This window comes from Aulonocara stuartgranti, assembly GCF_965226115.1.
Source record: "Aulonocara stuartgranti genome assembly, chromosome: 3".
NCBI classification, from domain to species: Eukaryota; Metazoa; Chordata; class Actinopteri; order Cichliformes; family Cichlidae; genus Aulonocara; species Aulonocara stuartgranti.
In genome coordinates this window covers 8,782,887-8,802,181 of record NC_138941.1, presented here as the reverse complement: position 1 = coordinate 8,802,181, position 19,295 = coordinate 8,782,887, and the positions used below count along the sequence as shown (strand labels likewise).

Below are 19,295 nucleotides of genomic sequence, written 5' to 3'. Positions count from 1 at the left end.
TTTTGGGCATTTACGAGCAGGAACCTCAGAAAGCCCCTCGCTGCTTCACTGGTTAAGAAGCAAAGCAATCATTAGTTCACAGTGATGTTAATTAAGGCCCAAAGTTTAGGAACGAACGTCAGCACTTCACTAATGAATGTAATGCTGATTCATGTGCTTGTTTTGTAATGTGCATGTTGTGCGTTGCTATTTCCCATATTCTTTGGCACTGATAGATGAAGAGTCTCAGGCAGGACCGAGGCTGCCAGCTGCTGACAGTGAGCAGGGAGAGAGCAGCAGAAGCTGGGCAAGAGCAGGGCACCTTCAGCCCCCTTCATCAGTCAGAAATCATTTGGGTGTCTGTGTGAAATGTCTGATTTTTAAAATCTTTTTGTAGACATATTTATTAAATGTTTAACAATTATATAGAAGAAAGACAATGTAAAGAACAAAACATGACAAAACAAAAATGAGTTGAAGTTATGAACTGTTTCTGAGAGACAAATAACACCAGGATCCTTTTTGTGTAGCTGACAGCTGGTAACTGTGCAGGGGCGGGTCTAGCAAAGTGTTGCCAGGGGGGCAGGTAGGGCATTAACAGGGAGAGGAGGGCACAAAGACATACTTTTCTTTCTTATTCTCATTTAAAATGTCGAGCTTTTAATAAATAATTATCTGAATCTTACAACAAACGTTTCCATCTGATGTAAAATGTATAGAAATCCATTATTGTACATAGTCATTTTTTAGGGTCCCATCATAATTTCTTCAGAAGTAAGTACTGCATATGATGCCAGTGTTTCCCACATTTTCTAGATTCTGCACCAGTACTGTGTGTAAAATGCATCAAAAAGTCCGTTTGATTCTTTCTCAGCTGTCTTTCTGTCTCCTTTCACTTTTTAAAGGTTGCCATGTTAGAAAACATATTTTGCCCTGCCGTGCTGTTTATTGATGTGGCAAATGAAAGGTTTATGAAAACATATCTAAATCTGTCATCAGTAATCAGCAATGATCATGTCTCACCTCTAGTCTCTGTCTTAATGTCAGGTTTCCACCGTGTGTTGTAGATGTTCAGGAGGTTAACTCGACCAACAGTCTACTTCCTGTTTAGAATAGCAGGACAGGGAGGATGGTGCAGGTTTAAGTTTATTAGACTGATGCATGTATACCAACAAGACAGCGTCCATCACTGTGACAACAGCGTTTGTTTTCATTCAAAGGCTTTATGGTTTTTCCTTTAATACCTGGGGGGCCGGTCTCCAGTCAAAATGCCCGGGACCATTTTTTGTCCCAGTCCAGCCCTGGTGTCAGATCTGCATGCAGTGTCAATGAGACGATCAACAACAGATCAGACAAAACACTCAGGCGGACACTCCTCTGTAGAAGGAAACATGGAAAGTGTGAGGTAATCAGTGCACAACATCACTTTGTATTTCAGGCTGTTTTTATATAGAACTTCAGCACCAATGTAAAAGTTCTGGTTTTAGGAAGATGAAGAACATTTTCAGGAAGGATGCCGTCTGCAAGCAGAGCTGCTTGAACCTCAGCGCTGAGGTCCAGACTACTTCCTGTGAAGCCACGTGATGTAAATCTGCTGCTGTAACTTCACAGTTTACTGAAGCTAAATGCAACGTTACCATATAATCTGTTTTCAACAAAGGTTTCACTCCGTCCGGTGTTGATGGAATGATTCAGGCCGTACTCGTCAGGCTTCCCGTCGACCACACGCATTTCAGTCACAAACCCCGTGACTGACAACAAGGGAAACAGCAGAAGAAAAGATGTGAAAAATACTGGATGATGATGATGGAGGATTAACCGCGGTGGCTAAACTGTTTCCTGTCTTTGTGGGCGTACTCACAGGGAAGTTTCCAGGCACGTCAGTCTTGGTGGCTAAAGTCTCCATTTTCCAACATGTATCGCTACAGGTGCAAAGACACAACATTAATCATCAGTGTAAATATTTTAATGCTGTCCAAACGGTGTTTGCTTTGTCTGTCCTCTCGCACTCACAGAGGAAACGAGGACGCCACCTTCAACCCATCTTCAGTTGGCTCAACCATGGCCGGACTTCCTGTTGGCTTTGTGACAGCAAACCACTTGAAATGAGAGCAAACTGCAGTCAAGCAGCACTTACAGCAACCTGTGGACACGCAAATGGAAAGCACTGAGAATCATACAGAAGCATAAGAGCTGTTTATTGTAACACGTGTGTGTGTGTGTGTGTGTGTGTGTGTGTGTGTGTGTGTGTGTGTGTGTGTGTGTGTGCACATTAATAACACACTGATGTATGTTAGTTTGATTTATGCTATATCTGAGAAAACAATTGCAGAATTTTACATCAAAGTTTCCAAAGCTGATGTTTTGTTGTTCACTCTGTTTTATATTCATATAGTTTGTTGTTTTTAAATCAGTGGACAAAATAAATATTATCACACAAAATCCAGGGTGAAACATAACCAAATAACCTAAATGGTGAAGTCATTATAGAAGTACATGTTGCAAAGGTCAGCCTCCTGTATAGACTGCTAAACTGTCTGGGGGGGCCCTGCCTGTCCTCGTTGGATAAGCTCCACCCCTTTTCCATAAGACGGAGACATTTGTATGAAAATAGATGGGCGGTAAAATAAAAAATAAAAAATATTATGGATGACTCTGTAAATCAAAGTCGGCCTGAGGCAGAAGCAGAAACCATGAGGAGCACAGCACCACTCCCAGAAGGGCACGAAGTGAAGCCATAGCTGCTGAAGAGTGAAGACGTGATGATGGAGGAGATCACAGATGAAGATCTGCTGCCTGCTGACTCTTTATATAGAAGAGTGAGACTATCTCCCCACCAGCAGCTGCACTTATACAAACCCCAGGTGCTGGGATGGCTTTGAACATGTGACATTTTCTGCAAACACATGGACAGTTTCATAACCACAAAGATTATTCCTGCAGCGGCAGAATCGTATCCACTGTGTGGAGGTGAACGTCAGACAGTTCTTAGAAAATGTAGTTTCTCTTTAAGCTTTTAACGTCTCTTTTACCCCCATTTGTCTAAAAACTACTTGACAGCCCTTCATGTCAGAGGTTTATTACCTGTGCAGGATGGAGCACATGGTCTCAGTCAGGCTGGACACGATCACTCCTACAGGAAGTAAATGTGATTTTATTTCACCTGTGAAATGATGAAAAACAGCAGAATAGCTCACGCTAACAAACGGGTGTTGAAATGTTTCATTTTCTGCTGTTTCACAGGTCAAAAAGGGCGTCAAAGCAAACTGAAGCTGAGCTGCTGCTGCTGTTGTAGTGCAGCATCTGCTGTGTGCTTCATCAGAGAACCTTCTGTACACAGCAGACAGAGGCTGCTGCCACTGAAGTCCATCTGCTAGAGAGCTTTAAACACTGGTTATTGAAGTGGCTTTGATGATACTGATACACAGTCTTTGCTGCTGTCACAGGACAGGGATCCACCAGGGAGTAGTTGTCAGGATAAAGAGCCTTCGCTTCTCTAAATATAAACTGGATACTTGTAGGAAACTTTGGGAAGCAGCATTTTTCCTCATATCGTCTAAACTGAAGTTAGCTCACACTCAGAAAAATTATGGTTCTTAAATGGTTCTTCAGATGTCTTCATGGTTCTTTAAAGAACCATCATACGTCAAAGAACCTTTTTATTTTGTGGATGGTTCTTCAGCTATTACAAATGGTTCTTTAAAGAACAAAAGGTTCTTTATCCTTAGCAATCTAAGTTTGATGGTGTAAATAGCATAAATATTTATTCACTATAATGAGGCTGTGAATTATACTGTGTGTTTTCTTTGTGTGCATGTGTGTGCGAAGGGGAAGGGCGGGATACCTGGCAATTACCCTTTAAGAGAAGATGGTAGGAAACTGAATATTCAAATAAAAGTTAGAAATATTTGCAAACAATAGACACAATACACACATTCAAATACTGTACTTTAGTTTTAAATTTTAATAAAGCATTACTATTTTCTACTCCAAGGCATTACTTTTGAGATTATTATATATTTTTGAAAATATAGCATAATGATAATACTAGTTATTGTAAACTTTACAAACCACCCAGCAGTATGTAAAGTCAAATTATAAAATACAAGTAAATAACAATTGCAGAACAGAATGTCAGTGTAATGGACACAGACTTCGTTTTGACAAAGCACACTGCTTAGGTAAATGATCTGAGTAGTTGTTCATCACTGATCAATTTGTTAATATGTGTTTCGAGCCAAATAAATGACAGGTAGAGAGAGAGTGACGTCAGAACAGGTCATACTGTAACCTCCCGGGAGCGGACGGAGGGGGTCAGTCGTTGGGATGCGCATGCGCAGACAGAGTGTGCGAGCGGCGGGCCTTGACCTTCGGGAAAAAAAACTCACGGACGGTGACAGCGAAACGGATAACAGTCTTCAGTACCTGCTGGACTTTGAAGCTGTGGATTCTGGGACTGTTAGAAAAGGTAAAACATTTTCATTAAAACCTTATTACTGTTTTGTTTTTGTTACTCGTCATTGTAGCTTGCTGTTGATGTTGTGCTAACAGTAGCGATTAGCTAGATACGTTAGCCGTTGAGGTCAGCGCAATTTAGTATCCAACTGTTTTCCTAACAAAACCACTGTTATAATTAAGTGAAGCTGCTCCCAGCTAATTTGAACCTTTGGCTTCTAAAATATGTGGTTCAATTGCGTGCTGCGTACATAACCTAATGTCAGCTAGACCGAAATTAAAATGTAATATATTGTTAAAGTCACTAAAATGGCGCCTGAAGCCTGTTGTGACGTGAGCTCTGTGTCTGCTCTAGAAACTCTTGAAATTCTGTAGATCTGAGCCGTACATTAAATACTCACATGAACCTGTACTTTGAATTCTGTATGAGCTGTATAAAATGCAGCTATGCATAAGTGTTTTGAATGAATAATTAGATTAGATGACTCTTTATTGTCTAATCGAATTATATAGAAATGAATAGAAATGTGACATGAGAAGGTGTGTCTTTGACTGTTCCTGCATAACTTAGTTTCGGACTAGTTGACAAGTTATGCTCCGGTCATTTGATGTTTCCAAGATAGATGTTCTTTTGTAATATAGTTAATTTTTTTGTATATTTCATTTATCCACCATCATACATCATACATACAAGCTAAGAAGAGGTCGTTATACTAACAAGAGGTATCAACGCCGGGCCAAAGTTCAGCACATGGTTAAAGTTTGTAATCCAGCCAGGGTGTAAATATCACTCAGCAGCCAGAGCTGAAGCAGGTAGCATCAACACATAAATCTACTCTACCCGGCTTAAATCACAAGAGCACCTCTGACCAAAAAGCTGTAGATTTTTCTTGTTTGCACAAATTAATCCAGATTCACATTAATTGTGTTCACAGCTCCAACAAAATGAGGAAGAGGAGGGGGAGAAACACAATTAGGTTGAATTACAATTGGATGGAAGTTGAGGACAAGGAGAAGGAAGCTTAGGATGAGGAGGAAGAAAAGCAGCAGGAGCATCTTTAGGGATCCCTATGATGTCATTGAGGTTGGTTTCATTAATATGGTCCTCTCACAAAGAACGATGACTTGTTTTAGTTCACCTACTTCCTGTATTAAATAGTGATGTGCAAAATGTTGTGAAAAACCATGGAGCAGGTACGTATAGTGCATCTGCAGGTAAATGAACATCAAATCTCTAACGGTGTGTTCACACCGAACGCGATGGACGCGAATAGAGCGTCAGGTTTACATGTAAAGTCAATGGAAAGGCGCGATGACGCGCGATTGCGGGTCCCGCGAAAATTCGGAAGCAGATTTGCGTCGCGAAAACGCCGAAACGCGCGTCAGTGTAGCGCGTCTGGCGCGTTTGACTCGCGAATAAAACCACGCGCGTGAGTTTTTGTGTTGCATTTTGTGCATACGCGCGTTTCGCGTCTACCGCTCGAGTTGGAAAAATCTGAACTCCAGCGTCAAATCGCGCCGCGACAACCAATCAGGAGCCTGGTGACGTGGCTGTTACCTAGGTCAAAGGGGCAGATCCAGCCAAAGCCTTTCATACTTCAATGGAGGGGAAGGCTAATCAATGCGGTAGCAAACAACTCGGAGCTGTACAACACCAGCTGCTTTCAGTACCGAGACAGGAATAAAAAGGACCGAGCTTGGAGGAAGATGTGTGAAGAGATCGGGCAACCTGGTAAGTTCATTCATTTCTCTTTTGAAAGTTTTCACTGACCCAGGGAAGCCGCACAAAAGCTAGCAAGCCACCGCTATTTTCCCACTGACGTACAAATACCGTTCTGCTTTTATGCATGTTGTCATTTAGGAATATATTTTATTGTTTATTAATAAACAGCACACAGTGGTCCCGCTGTTCATCCGTCACTGCTTTGCTTTTTCGCTGATTTTTTATTGCACAGTACAGCATTGCATTCTGCAGCCTGATTGACAAATCTCCTGCGCTTGCCAAATTTATCACGTTTGGTTTTGATAACCATCGCGTCCAATAGAAAAAACAGCACAAAAACACCCATAACTATGAGCCTCATTCGGAAATACACACCTGCACCGTGAGGGAAAAAGGCGCACGAAAGTGGCGGGCAGATGAAGACAAACCGCGGCATAATAATACTTTTACGTTTTGCAATCTACAAAGGTTTGCACTTTGAGAATCAATTGTGAGAACTGTGACCAGGGGCTAGTTATTCTGAGAACCCCTGCAATAAATGAGGGACCACTGTCTACTCTACGATTATTATATCCAACCTGTTAACATTTAATACTGTATTGATAGAACCAACTGATTCTGCAGCAGAGCATCCCCAGTCCCTGAGCTCCTGCTGCTGCACCCACAGGTATGTACAGCAAGCACTGATACCTTTTTAGTCGGTGGGATTGCCTTGTGATCACGTTTACTAAATATCTAAAACCAATCTGATTATATCCTGTTTTTGTTTTTTTCAATGTTGAAATTAAAATCTAGTAGCAGCCTTCTCATTTCTTTGTGTTTTGTGCTGTTTTACAGGCCCACAGGGGAGGACGGCTCCAAGGCAGCTGAGGGACGGGTCCCAGGACGGTCCATCGGCGGTGGAGCTGGCCATCCTGGAGTCCCTGAAGAGGCCACACCAGTCTCCAATGGAGCATTTCCTCCTCAGCCTTGTTCCTGCTCTGGAGAGCAGCTGGTCCTTTTTATTCCTGTCTCTCTGTAAATTCTTATATTTTATATATTTATGTTTAATGTTTTTCTGTTTGAGACTTTTAATATTATTTTAAATAAATGTTTATAATGACTAATGTCTCAGTTCTACTACACAGCAAATGTTGGCACACAACTTGACACATGTAGAATTTATTTCATATTATACTAATGACAAAATATACTGATACAGTGGAATGCAAAAGTTTGGGCAACCTTGTTAATAGACATCATTTTCCTGTATAAATTGTTGGTTGTTACAATAAAAAATGTCAGTTAAATATCATACAGGAGACACACACAGTGATATTTGAGAAGTGAAAAGAAGTTTACTGGATTTACAGAAAGTGTGCAATAATTGTTTAAACAAAATCAAGCAGGTGCATCAATTTGGGCACCACAAAAAAGAAATGAATATTTAGTGTATATCAATGTGTGTGTCTCCTATATGATATATGGGGTGCCTTTGTCTGGACGTGCTTCCCATCCAGAGCTGCACAGCACAGAGGAAAGTTCCAGCGCTCCTGGAGTCCCTCTGTGATGGAGCGCCAGTCTCCAGGTGAAGGCACAGCCATGAAGTCGTCCACTAGACAGTCCCAGATGGACGTCGCTGCCTGGGGGGTGATCTGGCTCACCGTGGACACACCGACTCTGAAACTGAACGCGATGGTCCTGAAGGAGTCCCCGGTGACAAGGAACCTGGACAAAATTGTTCAAAATCAGTATTATGTGTACTGCAGTAACAAAATACATTATTCAAATTCCAAAATACTTTTGTGATGTCAGATATAAATCACAAAACTTAAATCTTACATAAAACATTTTGTAATTATAAGGATAATAACAAAATGTATATTAGATAATATCTAAAACAGTTGTGTTTTGTTTTAACTTTAACATATCATAATTTGATTGGTAGCAACTTTCACAACTACAGTGAGCCAATCACTCATAATTCCTAAACATGTCAATCAGGTAGGAATGAAGTGAGACATTAATAGAAATAAAGAGTTGTGTGTTGACATGTAGCCCTTTCCTTGCTTAAATCATTAATATTTTTGAAAAATTAATCTGTGATAAGACAGCTTATCAAGATAGAACCATGTAACTAGAGATGAACCAAACTGTTCAGTTTTATCTAACTCTGTTTTAATAAAGGCTGTGACCCCTGCTATAGAGTCTGACAGCTGCAGGGATTATATACAAATATTCAACTATCCCAGAATTAAACCAGGTCTAAATAAAAAGGAGTGAGTATCACTACAAAGGTTAACTCAGTGGTCCTAATGCTACAGTTTGATATCAGCAAACACCGAGCGCATACATTGATGTGACACCACAGCCATGCTATCATTCAAACACTGATAACAGCATAAATCGAATTAAATCGGGACTTGATGAGAGCTTCTGAGTATCACTAGAAATATTATAAACAGTTGTCTCTGTACCACAGTTTGCTATCAGTAAACACCGACAGCATTCACTGTTAGCATAGCACATCCATGTTAGCAGTGTATAACTGGATGGATTAGCATATTAGCACAGGTATCAATAAAGGACTACCGTATTAACTAGTTTTACTAACCTCAGGCAGACGGACAGGCGCTCTGCAGGTGGGATTGAGCGTCTGTAGTTGGTGTCTAGGCGGGCAATGCTGGGACCGACGAGGGAAAGCAGGTCCTCAAACTGGCCGACGGTGATAGCGCTGGAATCGGCCGTCATCCAGGCGCAGCTCCTGGAGCAAGTGGTGAAACTCACCAAACTGCTCATGCCTCTGGAGGACCTGATGGACCCAGGTACGGCGAGGACGTCTTTTACGCTGCTGCTCTGCTCTCCACAGTACATAGAGAAGGGAGACTCTCTCTTCAAGTGGTAGCTCGACAGCTGCCATCTTGCAAAGATACCGGTCTGGCACAACTCCCTCCCACATTCCTCCCACATTTCCGGTTCACGCGCGTCAAAATATGATATTTTGACGCGCGATGGATTTTTCTTGGACACGCGTTGAGACGCGAATGTACACGCGTCAAATTAGGGGCGTTTGGGGCGTTTTATTCGCGTCCATCGCGTTCGGTGTGAACACACCGTAAGACAGACTGAAATTTGTATATTTATCACCCTTATGATAAAACCCATGTCAGCCATTGGTTTATGGACTTTGTATTTTGAAGCCTCAACATTTGCTTTCTTGCTGTTGCTATGTTGGGACCATATTAGGATGAGGGATCAGAATCTGGAGTCATGCACACTATTGTTTCATTTAGTGTGTATCCATAAGATTCGTACAGCAGATCCAAGTTGTGCCTTGAAAACAGGAAAGTCGTCTGCATAGAGGAGAACTGTAATAGCAGGCTTGTAAAAAGTGAGGCTTTGTGCTCTCGTTTTACTTCTGTCACCCTGTTTTGATGCAGATTTCACTTGAAATCAGGCAAGAACTGGACTTATTTTTTATAATGTGTTCTTGTGAATTGATTGTGTATCGCATATGTTTGATTTGACTTTCTGCAAGACAACAGTCGTCCACTGGCCAAAAAAGTTTTCCAAATACCTCCACGTGATCTAGCCTGGATTTAGAAAAGAATAGCAAAAAAATCTGCACCTCCTGCTTCAGATGCAATTTGTGTTTCTGTGTTCAGAGGCAGCGGCGAGAGGGGAGACCTCGGCTCATCCAGCTGGAGAGCCTGACCAGGAGGAGTCGAACATTAACTGAGCTCTTCCAGGGCACCCTGCAGACTCGGCTGCTGGCATCGGCGAGGGATGACGTGAACGCCAAACTGGAGTCCATCACAGGTCAACTGCAGGTATGCGAGTCAGACCTTCTGAGGAGGGTTTCACTTTTCTCTCTTCTTTATAATTGACTCTTTTCTCGATCTCTTTCAGCTCCTTGTCTCAGAGTGGGAGGGATTTGAAGCACAAAGGGAGGAACTTGTCATTTGGTTGGCTGATATGGATGTGAGGTTGACCAGCTGACAGGAAACACCAGTGAAAAACTGAAACAACTGCAGGTGTGGGCTTGTTTTGATATGACATATACAGGGAGTGCAGAATTATTAGGCAAGTTGTATTTTTGAGGAATATTATTATTGAACAACAACCATGTTCTCAATGAACCCAAAAAACTCATTAATATCAAAGCTGAATGTTTTTGGAAGTAGTTTTTAGTTTGTTTTTAGTTTTAGCTATTTTAGGGGGATATCTGTGTGTGCAGGTGACTATTACTGTGCATAATTATTAGGCAACTTAACAAAAAACAAATATATACCCATTTCAATTATTTATTTTTACCAGCGAAACCAATATAACATCTCCACATTCACAAATATACATTTCTGACATTCAAAAACAAAACCGAAACAAATCAGCGACCAATATAGCCACCTTTCTTTGCAAGGACACTCAAAAGCCTGCCATCCATGGATTCTGTCAGTGTTTTGATCTGTTCACCATCAACATTGCGTGCAGCAGCAACCACAGCCTCCCAGACACTGTTCAGAGAGGTGTACTGTTTTCCCTCCTTGTAAATCTCACATTTGATGATGGACCACAGGTTCTCAATGGGGTTCAGATCAGGTGAACAAGGAGGCCATGTCATTAGTTTTTCTTCTTTTATACCCTTTCTTGCCAGCCACGCTGTGGAGTACTTGGACGCGTGTGATGGAGCATTGTCCTGCATGGAAATCATGTTTTTCTTGAAGGATGCAGACTTCTTCCTGTACCACTGCTTGAAGAAGGTGTCTTCCAGAAACCGGCAGTAGGACTGGGAGTTGAGCTTGACTCCATCCTCAACCCGAAAAGGCCCCACAAGCTCATCTTTGATGATACCAGCCCAAACCAGTACTCCACCTCCACCTTGCTGGCGTCTGAGTCGGACTGGAGCTCTCTGCCCTTTACCAATCCAGCCACGGGCCCATCCATCTGGCCCATCAAGACTCACTCTCATTTCATCAGTCCATAAAACCTTAGAAAAACCAGTCTTGAGATATTTCTTGGCCCAGTCTTGACGTTTCAGCTTGTGTGTCTTGTTCAGTGGTGGTCGTCTTTCAGCCTTTCTTACCTTGGCCATGTCTCTGAGTATTGCACACCTTGTGCTTTTGGGCACTCCAGTGATGTTGCAGCTCTGAAATATGGCCAAACTGGTGGCAAGTGGCATCTTGGCAGCTGCACGCTTGACTTTTCTCAGTTCATGGGCAGTTATTTTGCGCCTTGGTTTTTCCACACGCTTCTTGCGACCCTGTTGACTATTTTGAATAAAACGCTTGATTGTTCGATGATCACGCTTCAGAAGCTTTGCAATTTTGAGACTGCTGCATCCCTCTGCAAGATATCTCACTATTTTTGACTTTTCTGAGCCTGTCAAGTCCTTCTTTTGACCCATTTTGCCAAAGGAAAGGACGTTGCCTAATAATTATGCACACCTGATATAGGGTGTTGATGTCATTAGACCACACCCCTTCTCATTACAGAGATGCACATCACCTAATATGCTTAATTGGTAGTAGGCTTTCGAGCCTATACAGCTTGGAGTAAGACAACATGCATGAAGAGGATGATGTGGACAAAATACTCATTTGCCTAATAATTCTGCACTCCCTGTATTTGATATGAAACATACGTCAGAGACATTATCCTAAACTGGACTAACAAAGGACCATGAGTACAACATGAAACGTACATTACATAGCGTAATGCTAAAGTTCATTGATCATTTTAATCATAAACTTGTTGAAATATTGTTACTGAACATGCAAACATCTGCTGATGAAAATGTGTTGATTTATTGGTCTGTTATGAAGCTATTGCTATTTCTAATGTGTTTTATCACTTTCTGATGTTTTATTAATTAAACAATACATGTATTGTTGTGTTATCTGTAGCTATAGTATTTATATATATATTTATTTATAGTATAGCAAATATATTTAATTATTACTGTTTAAAACACTAATATGTGACATGTATTAGTAGTGATGTTGTGCTGAGGGTTAAAATGCCTTTTTGTCTTTTGGTAACTACAAAATGACAATAAACCATTAATATATGTCTATGCTGTGCTCGTATTTATTTTTACCCTACTCAAATTCAATTTATGATGCATTTTATTTTGAAAGATTTAAAATGTTTTTTTAAAGAACCACTCAAAAAAAGTTCTTTAAAATGGTTCTTTTAAAGAACCATTTGAAGGACCTTTTTAAAAATGGTTCTTTGAAAAACCATTAAAGGTGCCCCAAAGAACCATTTCTTGATGGTTCTTTGGGGCACCTTTAAAGGTTCTTCAATGAACCACTGAAAGAAATGGTTCTTCAAAGAACCATTGTTTGAAAGGTTCTTTGTGGCACCAAAAAAGGTTCTTCTATGGCATCAGTCTAAAGAACCACTTTTGGTTCCAGTTGGCACCTTTATTTTTCTGAGTGCAGGTGCTTCTTCCATACTTGCTCTGCAGAAAGCCAAAGAGTTTGGAGCTCTGCAAACATTTGCAGCACAGCTGGATGTTTGTAACTTTGGTCACCTCTGTATCATCCCTCAGATTCTTTCTGCACAGCTTTGAAACCATGACAGCACGAGTGATGCTGAGGAGACGTCCAGTTTAAACAGACCTTTATTCCTGGAACACAAACACATGAAGTGATGCTGCTAAAGAAGAACATTTAATCGCACTAATGAATCAAGCATCTGTTTGTCTGTCAGTCTGTCAACAGTTCCTCTGATCGACTTCAGACTTGGTGGGTATTTTGTTTTTGCAGCGGTCAAAGTCGATCAGCGTGTTGCTTTGTCTGCTGTAAATCTGCCTGTACAAAGGGAAACATGCATGTTTTAGATGCAAACTCACAACATGGCTGCATTTTTGTGATTATGTGTATTTTATATTGATTTATTCTATTATGTTTTGTATATGAATCTTTACAAGTGTGTCGATACAAAGGCTTGATTAAAACAAAGGTCTCAGCTGTGCTGTTAGGGATGCTCTCATATTTGTTTCAAATGTAACAAATCAAAGGATTTCAGGCTTTTCATCCTTTTTATTTGTTTGGTTCTAACAGCAGCTGGATAAAAACATGCAGGTGATGAATATAATTGTGTGATATTATGAGCATTGTGAATAAAGAAAGAGCAGAGATAGTAAAAAGGAAACAGGTGATGGACGTGAGATTTTCAGAACAAAAGCTCCTCAGTGAGACGATCACCTGGGCCCTGTTTCAGGAAGCCGGTTTAGTGGAAAAACTGAGTAAGTATACCCTGAGTTAACGAAAACTCTGGGTTTTCGGTTTCACAAAGCGAGTTCAGCTGCAGCCTGAGTGAGTCACTATGACGACACACGCCGTGAAGCTAACCTGCCCCCTAGCAGGTTTACTACAACTAACCCTGACTGTCTCCGCCCCTTTGTCGGAAACCTGACAGTAGGAAGTCTCAGACATGGCGTGTCCCTTCCTTGAAGAGCCGGTAGATATCGAAGCCCAAATTCTCCGCAGAGCTCTCCGCCGGGAGAGAGTGATTCGAGCGCGTCTGGACATCTTATCATTACCTGATGATTTCCTGTGCGAACGTTACCGTTTCTCAGCACAATCTATAAGTTATTTGGATAACATCCTCAGGCCATATATTACGCATGTGACACATCGCGGACATGCTCTCAGTTCTGTACATATTATTTGTATTGCACTTCGTTTTTTTGCAAACGGGAGCTTTCTGTATAATATTGGTGACGCTGAGCACGTTTCCAAGGCTACCGTCTGTCGGGCAGTCAGGAATGTTACAGTTGCACTGAAACGTCTCCTGTACTCGTTTGTGGTGTTCCCCGGTCACAGACCCACAAGATTCATCAAAGAGGGATGCCACAAAATTGCAGGTATCAGGATGACCAAAACTTAATTTATGGTGTGGTGATACTTGGACTACTACTTAAATTTTACATTTATTTTCAGGGTTCCCAGGCGTGATTGGCTGTATAGATGGCACTCACATTCCAGTCATTGCTCCTTCAGTAAATGAAGGAGACTATGTGAACAGGAAGTCTTTCCACAGCATTAATGTACAGGTACATAGTTCCCTGTAGCATTTCAAACTAACAAATTATTTTATCATAGTAATGGATGCTAATTTGTGTTCTCTGCACTGTGAAGATCATATGTGATGCTGCCAACATTATCACAAATGTGGAAGCCAAGTGGCCAGGCTCTGTCCATGACTCACAAATATTCCGTGAATGTACACTGAGCACAAAATTTGGACATGGTGAGTTGAGAATACTTTAAAATATATAAAGACCAATTGCTTCAGGGACATTTGAACTGAAGTGTATCCTTCTGTCTTAGGAGAGTTCACTGGCTACTTGCTTGGTGATAGGGGGTATCCATGTTTACCCTATTTGCTTACCCCTTACCCTGACCCTGAACCGGGCCCACAGCAGCGATATAATCTGGCTAATTGCAGGACAAGAGCCAGAGTTGAAATGACTATCGGAATGCTTAAGGCCCGGTTCCAGTGCCTGCAAAGACTCAGGGTCACCCCAGAAAGGGCATGTGACATTATTGTGGCATGTGTGATTCTTCACAACATTGCCACAATTAGAGGAGAACACTGTCCTTCTGAACCAAACATCAGCAGTGATCCAAACCATGAACATCCTGACCCTCCCACGGACATACAAGATGGAAGAGCAGTCAGAGACACCATATGTCACAATCATTTCCTTTGACCCATCACCTCAACATGTTGAAAGAAGAATAAACAGATTTTTTGTTCAACTGGCTTTATTGGTCGCCTGTGTTTCCTGTACACAAAGTATTAAAAGATGTAAACCTCATAAAGTGTCTCTGTTGCTTCCTCCTCTGTAACAGCTGTCAATGTTTCTTCATTATTTTCCTGTAGTAAAGAAATAAACAACATTGCTGTTCTACTGTAAACTCATATAATCTGGAGTATTACTCACAACTGCATGTTGGTCTGGCTCAACAGGAGGCTGCACCAGATGCAGTACACCACCACCATCAACTGATAGAATATGAGGTTTATACAGGTCACTTATAACTTACAAGGGACCAAATGGCAATTAACAAACATACCAATCACCTTACACTTCATTGTCATTATGCTCTCAAAGACAACCAAGACTGAGGGAAGGCAAAATCAGTAGGAAAATAACTTCACTACAAAATAATTCATTATGGTAAAGAGTTTATCAAATGAATGAGTAGCACTGCAAAGGTGACTGTGAAGAAAGGATGTATGCACATCATGTATTATTTTGAATTTACCCCTTATGTAGGCACTTGTGTCTTGCGGGGTTATTGACTCAGAGGATGTCCCCGCAGAGATGCCTTCGGCCACAGGGCGCCCACTGAGGGCTGAGGGCCAACTGCTCAGCCTCTGTGAGTGGTGGTGGTGGAGGACCCCCACCTGTTTTTCGGGCCTCCGCTTTTTTTCTGTTGGCTATAACGGGCCACATTTGAGCATACAGAGTAAGCAAATATGTACTTGTAATGTGCTCAGATAATTTCAATAAGTGCTTACAGAAAGAAAATTAATGTAGCCTCTAACTGCAATTGATTTACATGGGACAAACAGACCAAGCACTATGGCTCATAATACAATTACACCTTACCTGTTTGGACTATATTTTTATATTTCATTTTTACTTGCTGCCAGGAACGTTTGGGGCCTGTTGGGTTGCACCTGCGCTCACATCACATCACAAAATAAAATGTATAAAATAACAAATAAAATAACATATGATAAAATAACGTGTTAAATGGGTGGAAATCCCTCGATCAATGTTTATATTAACACTCACGCATTGACTCTGTCGGCTATGTTTTGCCATGCATGCTCCCTGTCTTTCGCAGCTGTGGCTGTGTTACTTTTTTCCGCGGAATTTGCATGTTATCGGCATATGCTGCCATCAGAATTTCGGCCTCAAGCGCTGTAAAATACATTGATCACGCCTTCTTTCCCTCCGTCTCCATGGTGACTCGCTTAATCTGTGCTCCGCTTATCAGGGCTTTATGTATCCTCGTCCGCGCGCTTCACTTGGGGTTAAAGCAACTCCGCGTTGATTGAACTAATTGTTATCAGCCTTTCTGAAACCGAATATTCCGAGTTGGACAGTTCGGGATTACTCAACCCTGCGTATCGTTTTTCACTCTGAGTTTTCTAAACCGGCTTCCTGAAACAGGGCCCTGGACACAAGGTCAGGCAGCTGGGACTCATCTAGAGAGCAAAATGGAAAAGTGATCTGTGCAGAACATCACTGTTGATTGCAGTTATTTACATCAGACTTCTTCTCTGAGATAAGAGCACCATTTGTGGGAAAGATGACAGTATTTCCAGGCTGGATGCTGTTTGCAGGGAGAACTGAATGAAAGTCTCCTGCACCTCAGCGCTGAGGTCCACACCTGTGAACACAGATGAGGTCAATCTGCTGCAGCACGTAGAGCTTTACTGATCAGCAGGTTCAAAGGATTCAGCAGAGCGTAGAGTCAGAGCTAAATGCCACATCACCATAGAGTTTGTTAACAACAGCTTTCTTTGCCCTTTGTCTCGATGGACTGAATCAGGGATACTCGTCATACTTCACCTCAACCACGTCACTGAGAGACCCCAGCCTGACACAGCAGCAGAGATGATGAAAGCAGAAACAGCAAACAGATGCTTCAGTTGTGTTTCTCTCTGTGTGTGCGCTCACGCCCACTTGTGTGTGTGAACTTTCCACGTACCTCAGCTTGTTTCTCCAACATGAGCCATCAGGGCTGAAAAACATCACTAACACATGAATTCTTTCTCTTTTTGTTATCACCTGTGATCATGTGTCTCATGTTTCTGTCATTCACCAGTTCTTGTATAGTTACGTGTAACTAGACTTCTGTGGGACGTAAATGATTGTTTTGTATGCAGATCTGTACAAAGGATGTAAACACTTGATTACAAAGGAGATCTCAGCTGTGTTGTTGTGGATGGACTTCAACGTATTTGTTAAAAAAGAGAATAAAGCAAAGTGTTTTAGCTGTTTGGGAGTTTTTGTTCGATTCGATTCAGTTTTATTTCTATGGAGTCAAATAATAAGAAAGGCTCTAGAACAGCCCTGAGTTTGTCCAGGTGACACTCCTCTGAAGAACAAAGACAAAGAGGAAGAAGGGGATTCGTTTTCAAGTCTTGTTTCTTTCAAAATAAAAGCTGAAATGTTTTGGAAGCATGATAATACTTTCAGCCAGGATGCCGTCTCCAAGGAGACCTGCACCTCAGCGCTGAGCTCCACATCACGCCCTGTGAAAGCACAGATATAAATCTGCTGCAGTGAGAAGAACTTTACCCAACACAAGTGTAGAAGTAGACATTTGACTTTACCTACAACCTGTTAACAACAAAGCTTTCATTGCCTCTGTTGTTGATGTCATGTAGGACTAATCATACTTCACATCAGCCATGCACACGTCAGAGGATCTCCAGGCTTTCAGTGATAAAGCCAAGCAGATGATGTGAACATAGCAATAGTAAAACATGCATCATAATCAGCTGTATGTGTCGACTATGTGGCACCTCAGTCTTGTTGGCATGAAGAAAAGTTGTGTAACATGTAGCATAAGGGCTGCAAAGACATCATGTAGACAGCAGTCGTCTGTTAGTCGTAACGTATCTCCTGTTAAAGAGTTAAATGTGCGTTCTCCATCTCTGTCCTCTCACAGCTCGCCGTACACCAACTCCAGCTGTGGTAACCATGGCTGTGCCCATCAACACGCTGAAGCTGAGACGCCACCCGTCACTATGGCGACTCCAATAGGGTTACCTGTCAGCTGTGGACGCATGAAAGGAAAACAGCAGAAACACAGACATGTTTACTGGAACATTTCCTATTGACAGCTTTATGGAAAAGTGGGTTTAAACACTTTTCTATGTTTTATTTTGTTTATTTATGGATTTATTGTGAAAGGAATTTCAAAGGTTTAATTTGACCTTTCCCCTGTTTTTCATACAGACTGGAGACGAATGGATGGTGCTTTCTTTGTTTGTCTAAAGATAATGAATAAAACTCTACACACATCTTAAACCACCCTCCTTTCTATATATTTTGTTATATAAATAGAAAGTATATAAGACACAAACTGAGCTTATATGATACTAAGGACCCTGGAGGTCAGTCCACCTTTATAATTCAGCACAGCCTGGAGTCTCTTAGTCAAGCTTGTTTGTGTTTTCTGTGAGGAAGTTTTCAGCAGCAGCTCTTTTCTTGGATGTTGGTTCCCTTTGTTTCCATCCTCTGTTAAGATGTTTCAGTTATGTTGAGGTCTGGGGAGGCCAATCCATGGCTGACGTCCTGTGATGCTGCATTAGCAGTTTGTTCATAGTGAAAAATGAAGCCACTGCCAATCAGACATTTGCACAGTGGATCAACTTCTGATGGTACTGTCCTGAATTCCACACCTATAATATGTTTGCACATACTGATGAATATGTGCAGCTGATTTTCAGTCCAGTTCCTGTGTGACAGACGCCAGTCTTTCTGCCTGTGTCCTTCCTTAACAATAGAGCCATCCTTCCACTGAGACGGTTTCTGATGAGGCTTCACTGAGCAGTAGATGGATCCCTCAGCTCATCTAATCGTCCTCTTTCTAACACATGACTGTCAGAAACTGTTAATCTGCTGCAGCTCTTTAACTCCTCCACTTCTTTTTTTGTAATCTCTTAGTTTCCTCATCTTTTAAGGTGGCACTGCACACCAGATCCAAAGTCAACATGCTGTTATATAATGGAGTTGAACCTGTAATGGAGTTTGATTTAAACCAATCAGCAATTAAGTGAATGATGATGAGCAAAGATGGTGGAGGTGGTGGATGAAGACCCGGACAGCTGTGGTTGGCTCCTCGTATAGAGCAGAGTGAGGTTGTGTTTGCACATTATTATAAAACCATGTTCACCATATATTTTAGCTGCAGACAATAACATGATTTCTTTGCTGTGGTGATTTTATTCCACTTTGGTAAAATGGGAAACCATCATTTCTTGCTGTAATTCACACATTATTCCAAGAGCCTCAACACGAGCCTTGTAGTCCGACCATATATAGACAAATCAATAGTTGTGTTTGTAACAGCTCATGAACATGAATCGTTCCACATTACTTTGAAATCATTGTAAACTA

At 41.5% G+C, this 19,295-nt stretch overlaps 3 protein-coding genes and 1 long non-coding RNA gene across 4 annotated transcripts; 3 read left to right on the top strand and 1 right to left on the bottom strand.

Moving 5' to 3' along the window:
• Positions 1–4,253: 4,253 nt before the first annotated feature.
• LOC309702375 (uncharacterized protein) lies at positions 4,254–12,209 on the top strand. Its single transcript, XM_082527086.1, has 4 exons — positions 4,254–4,447; positions 5,370–5,518; positions 9,802–9,966; positions 10,046–12,209. The coding sequence occupies exons 2-4, from the start codon at positions 5,462–5,464 to the stop codon at positions 10,133–10,135; spliced, it is 312 nt and encodes a 103-aa protein (XP_082383212.1). The 5' UTR covers positions 4,254–4,447; positions 5,370–5,461; the 3' UTR covers positions 10,136–12,209.
• LOC309702356 (uncharacterized protein) lies at positions 7,404–9,029 on the bottom strand. The gene is made up of 2 exons (XM_082527050.1): positions 8,751–9,029; positions 7,404–7,864 (listed from the first exon to the last, which is right to left on the bottom strand). Exons 1-2 carry the CDS (start codon positions 9,008–9,010, stop codon positions 7,594–7,596), a joined length of 531 nt encoding a protein of 176 aa, XP_082383176.1. The 5' UTR covers positions 9,011–9,029; the 3' UTR covers positions 7,404–7,593.
• A 510-nt stretch (positions 12,210–12,719) lies between the features above and the next one.
• Positions 12,720–18,195, top strand: LOC309702544. The gene is made up of 3 exons (XR_014275609.1): positions 12,720–12,885; positions 17,842–18,028; positions 18,132–18,195. It is a non-coding gene; the product is annotated as an uncharacterized lncRNA (long non-coding RNA).
• Positions 13,352–14,970, top strand: LOC309702336 (putative nuclease HARBI1). The gene is made up of 4 exons (XM_082527018.1): positions 13,352–14,009; positions 14,086–14,198; positions 14,284–14,395; positions 14,476–14,970. Exons 1-4 carry the CDS (start codon positions 13,577–13,579, stop codon positions 14,856–14,858), a joined length of 1,041 nt encoding a protein of 346 aa, XP_082383144.1. The 5' UTR covers positions 13,352–13,576; the 3' UTR covers positions 14,859–14,970.
• Positions 18,196–19,295: the final 1,100 nt, after the last annotated feature.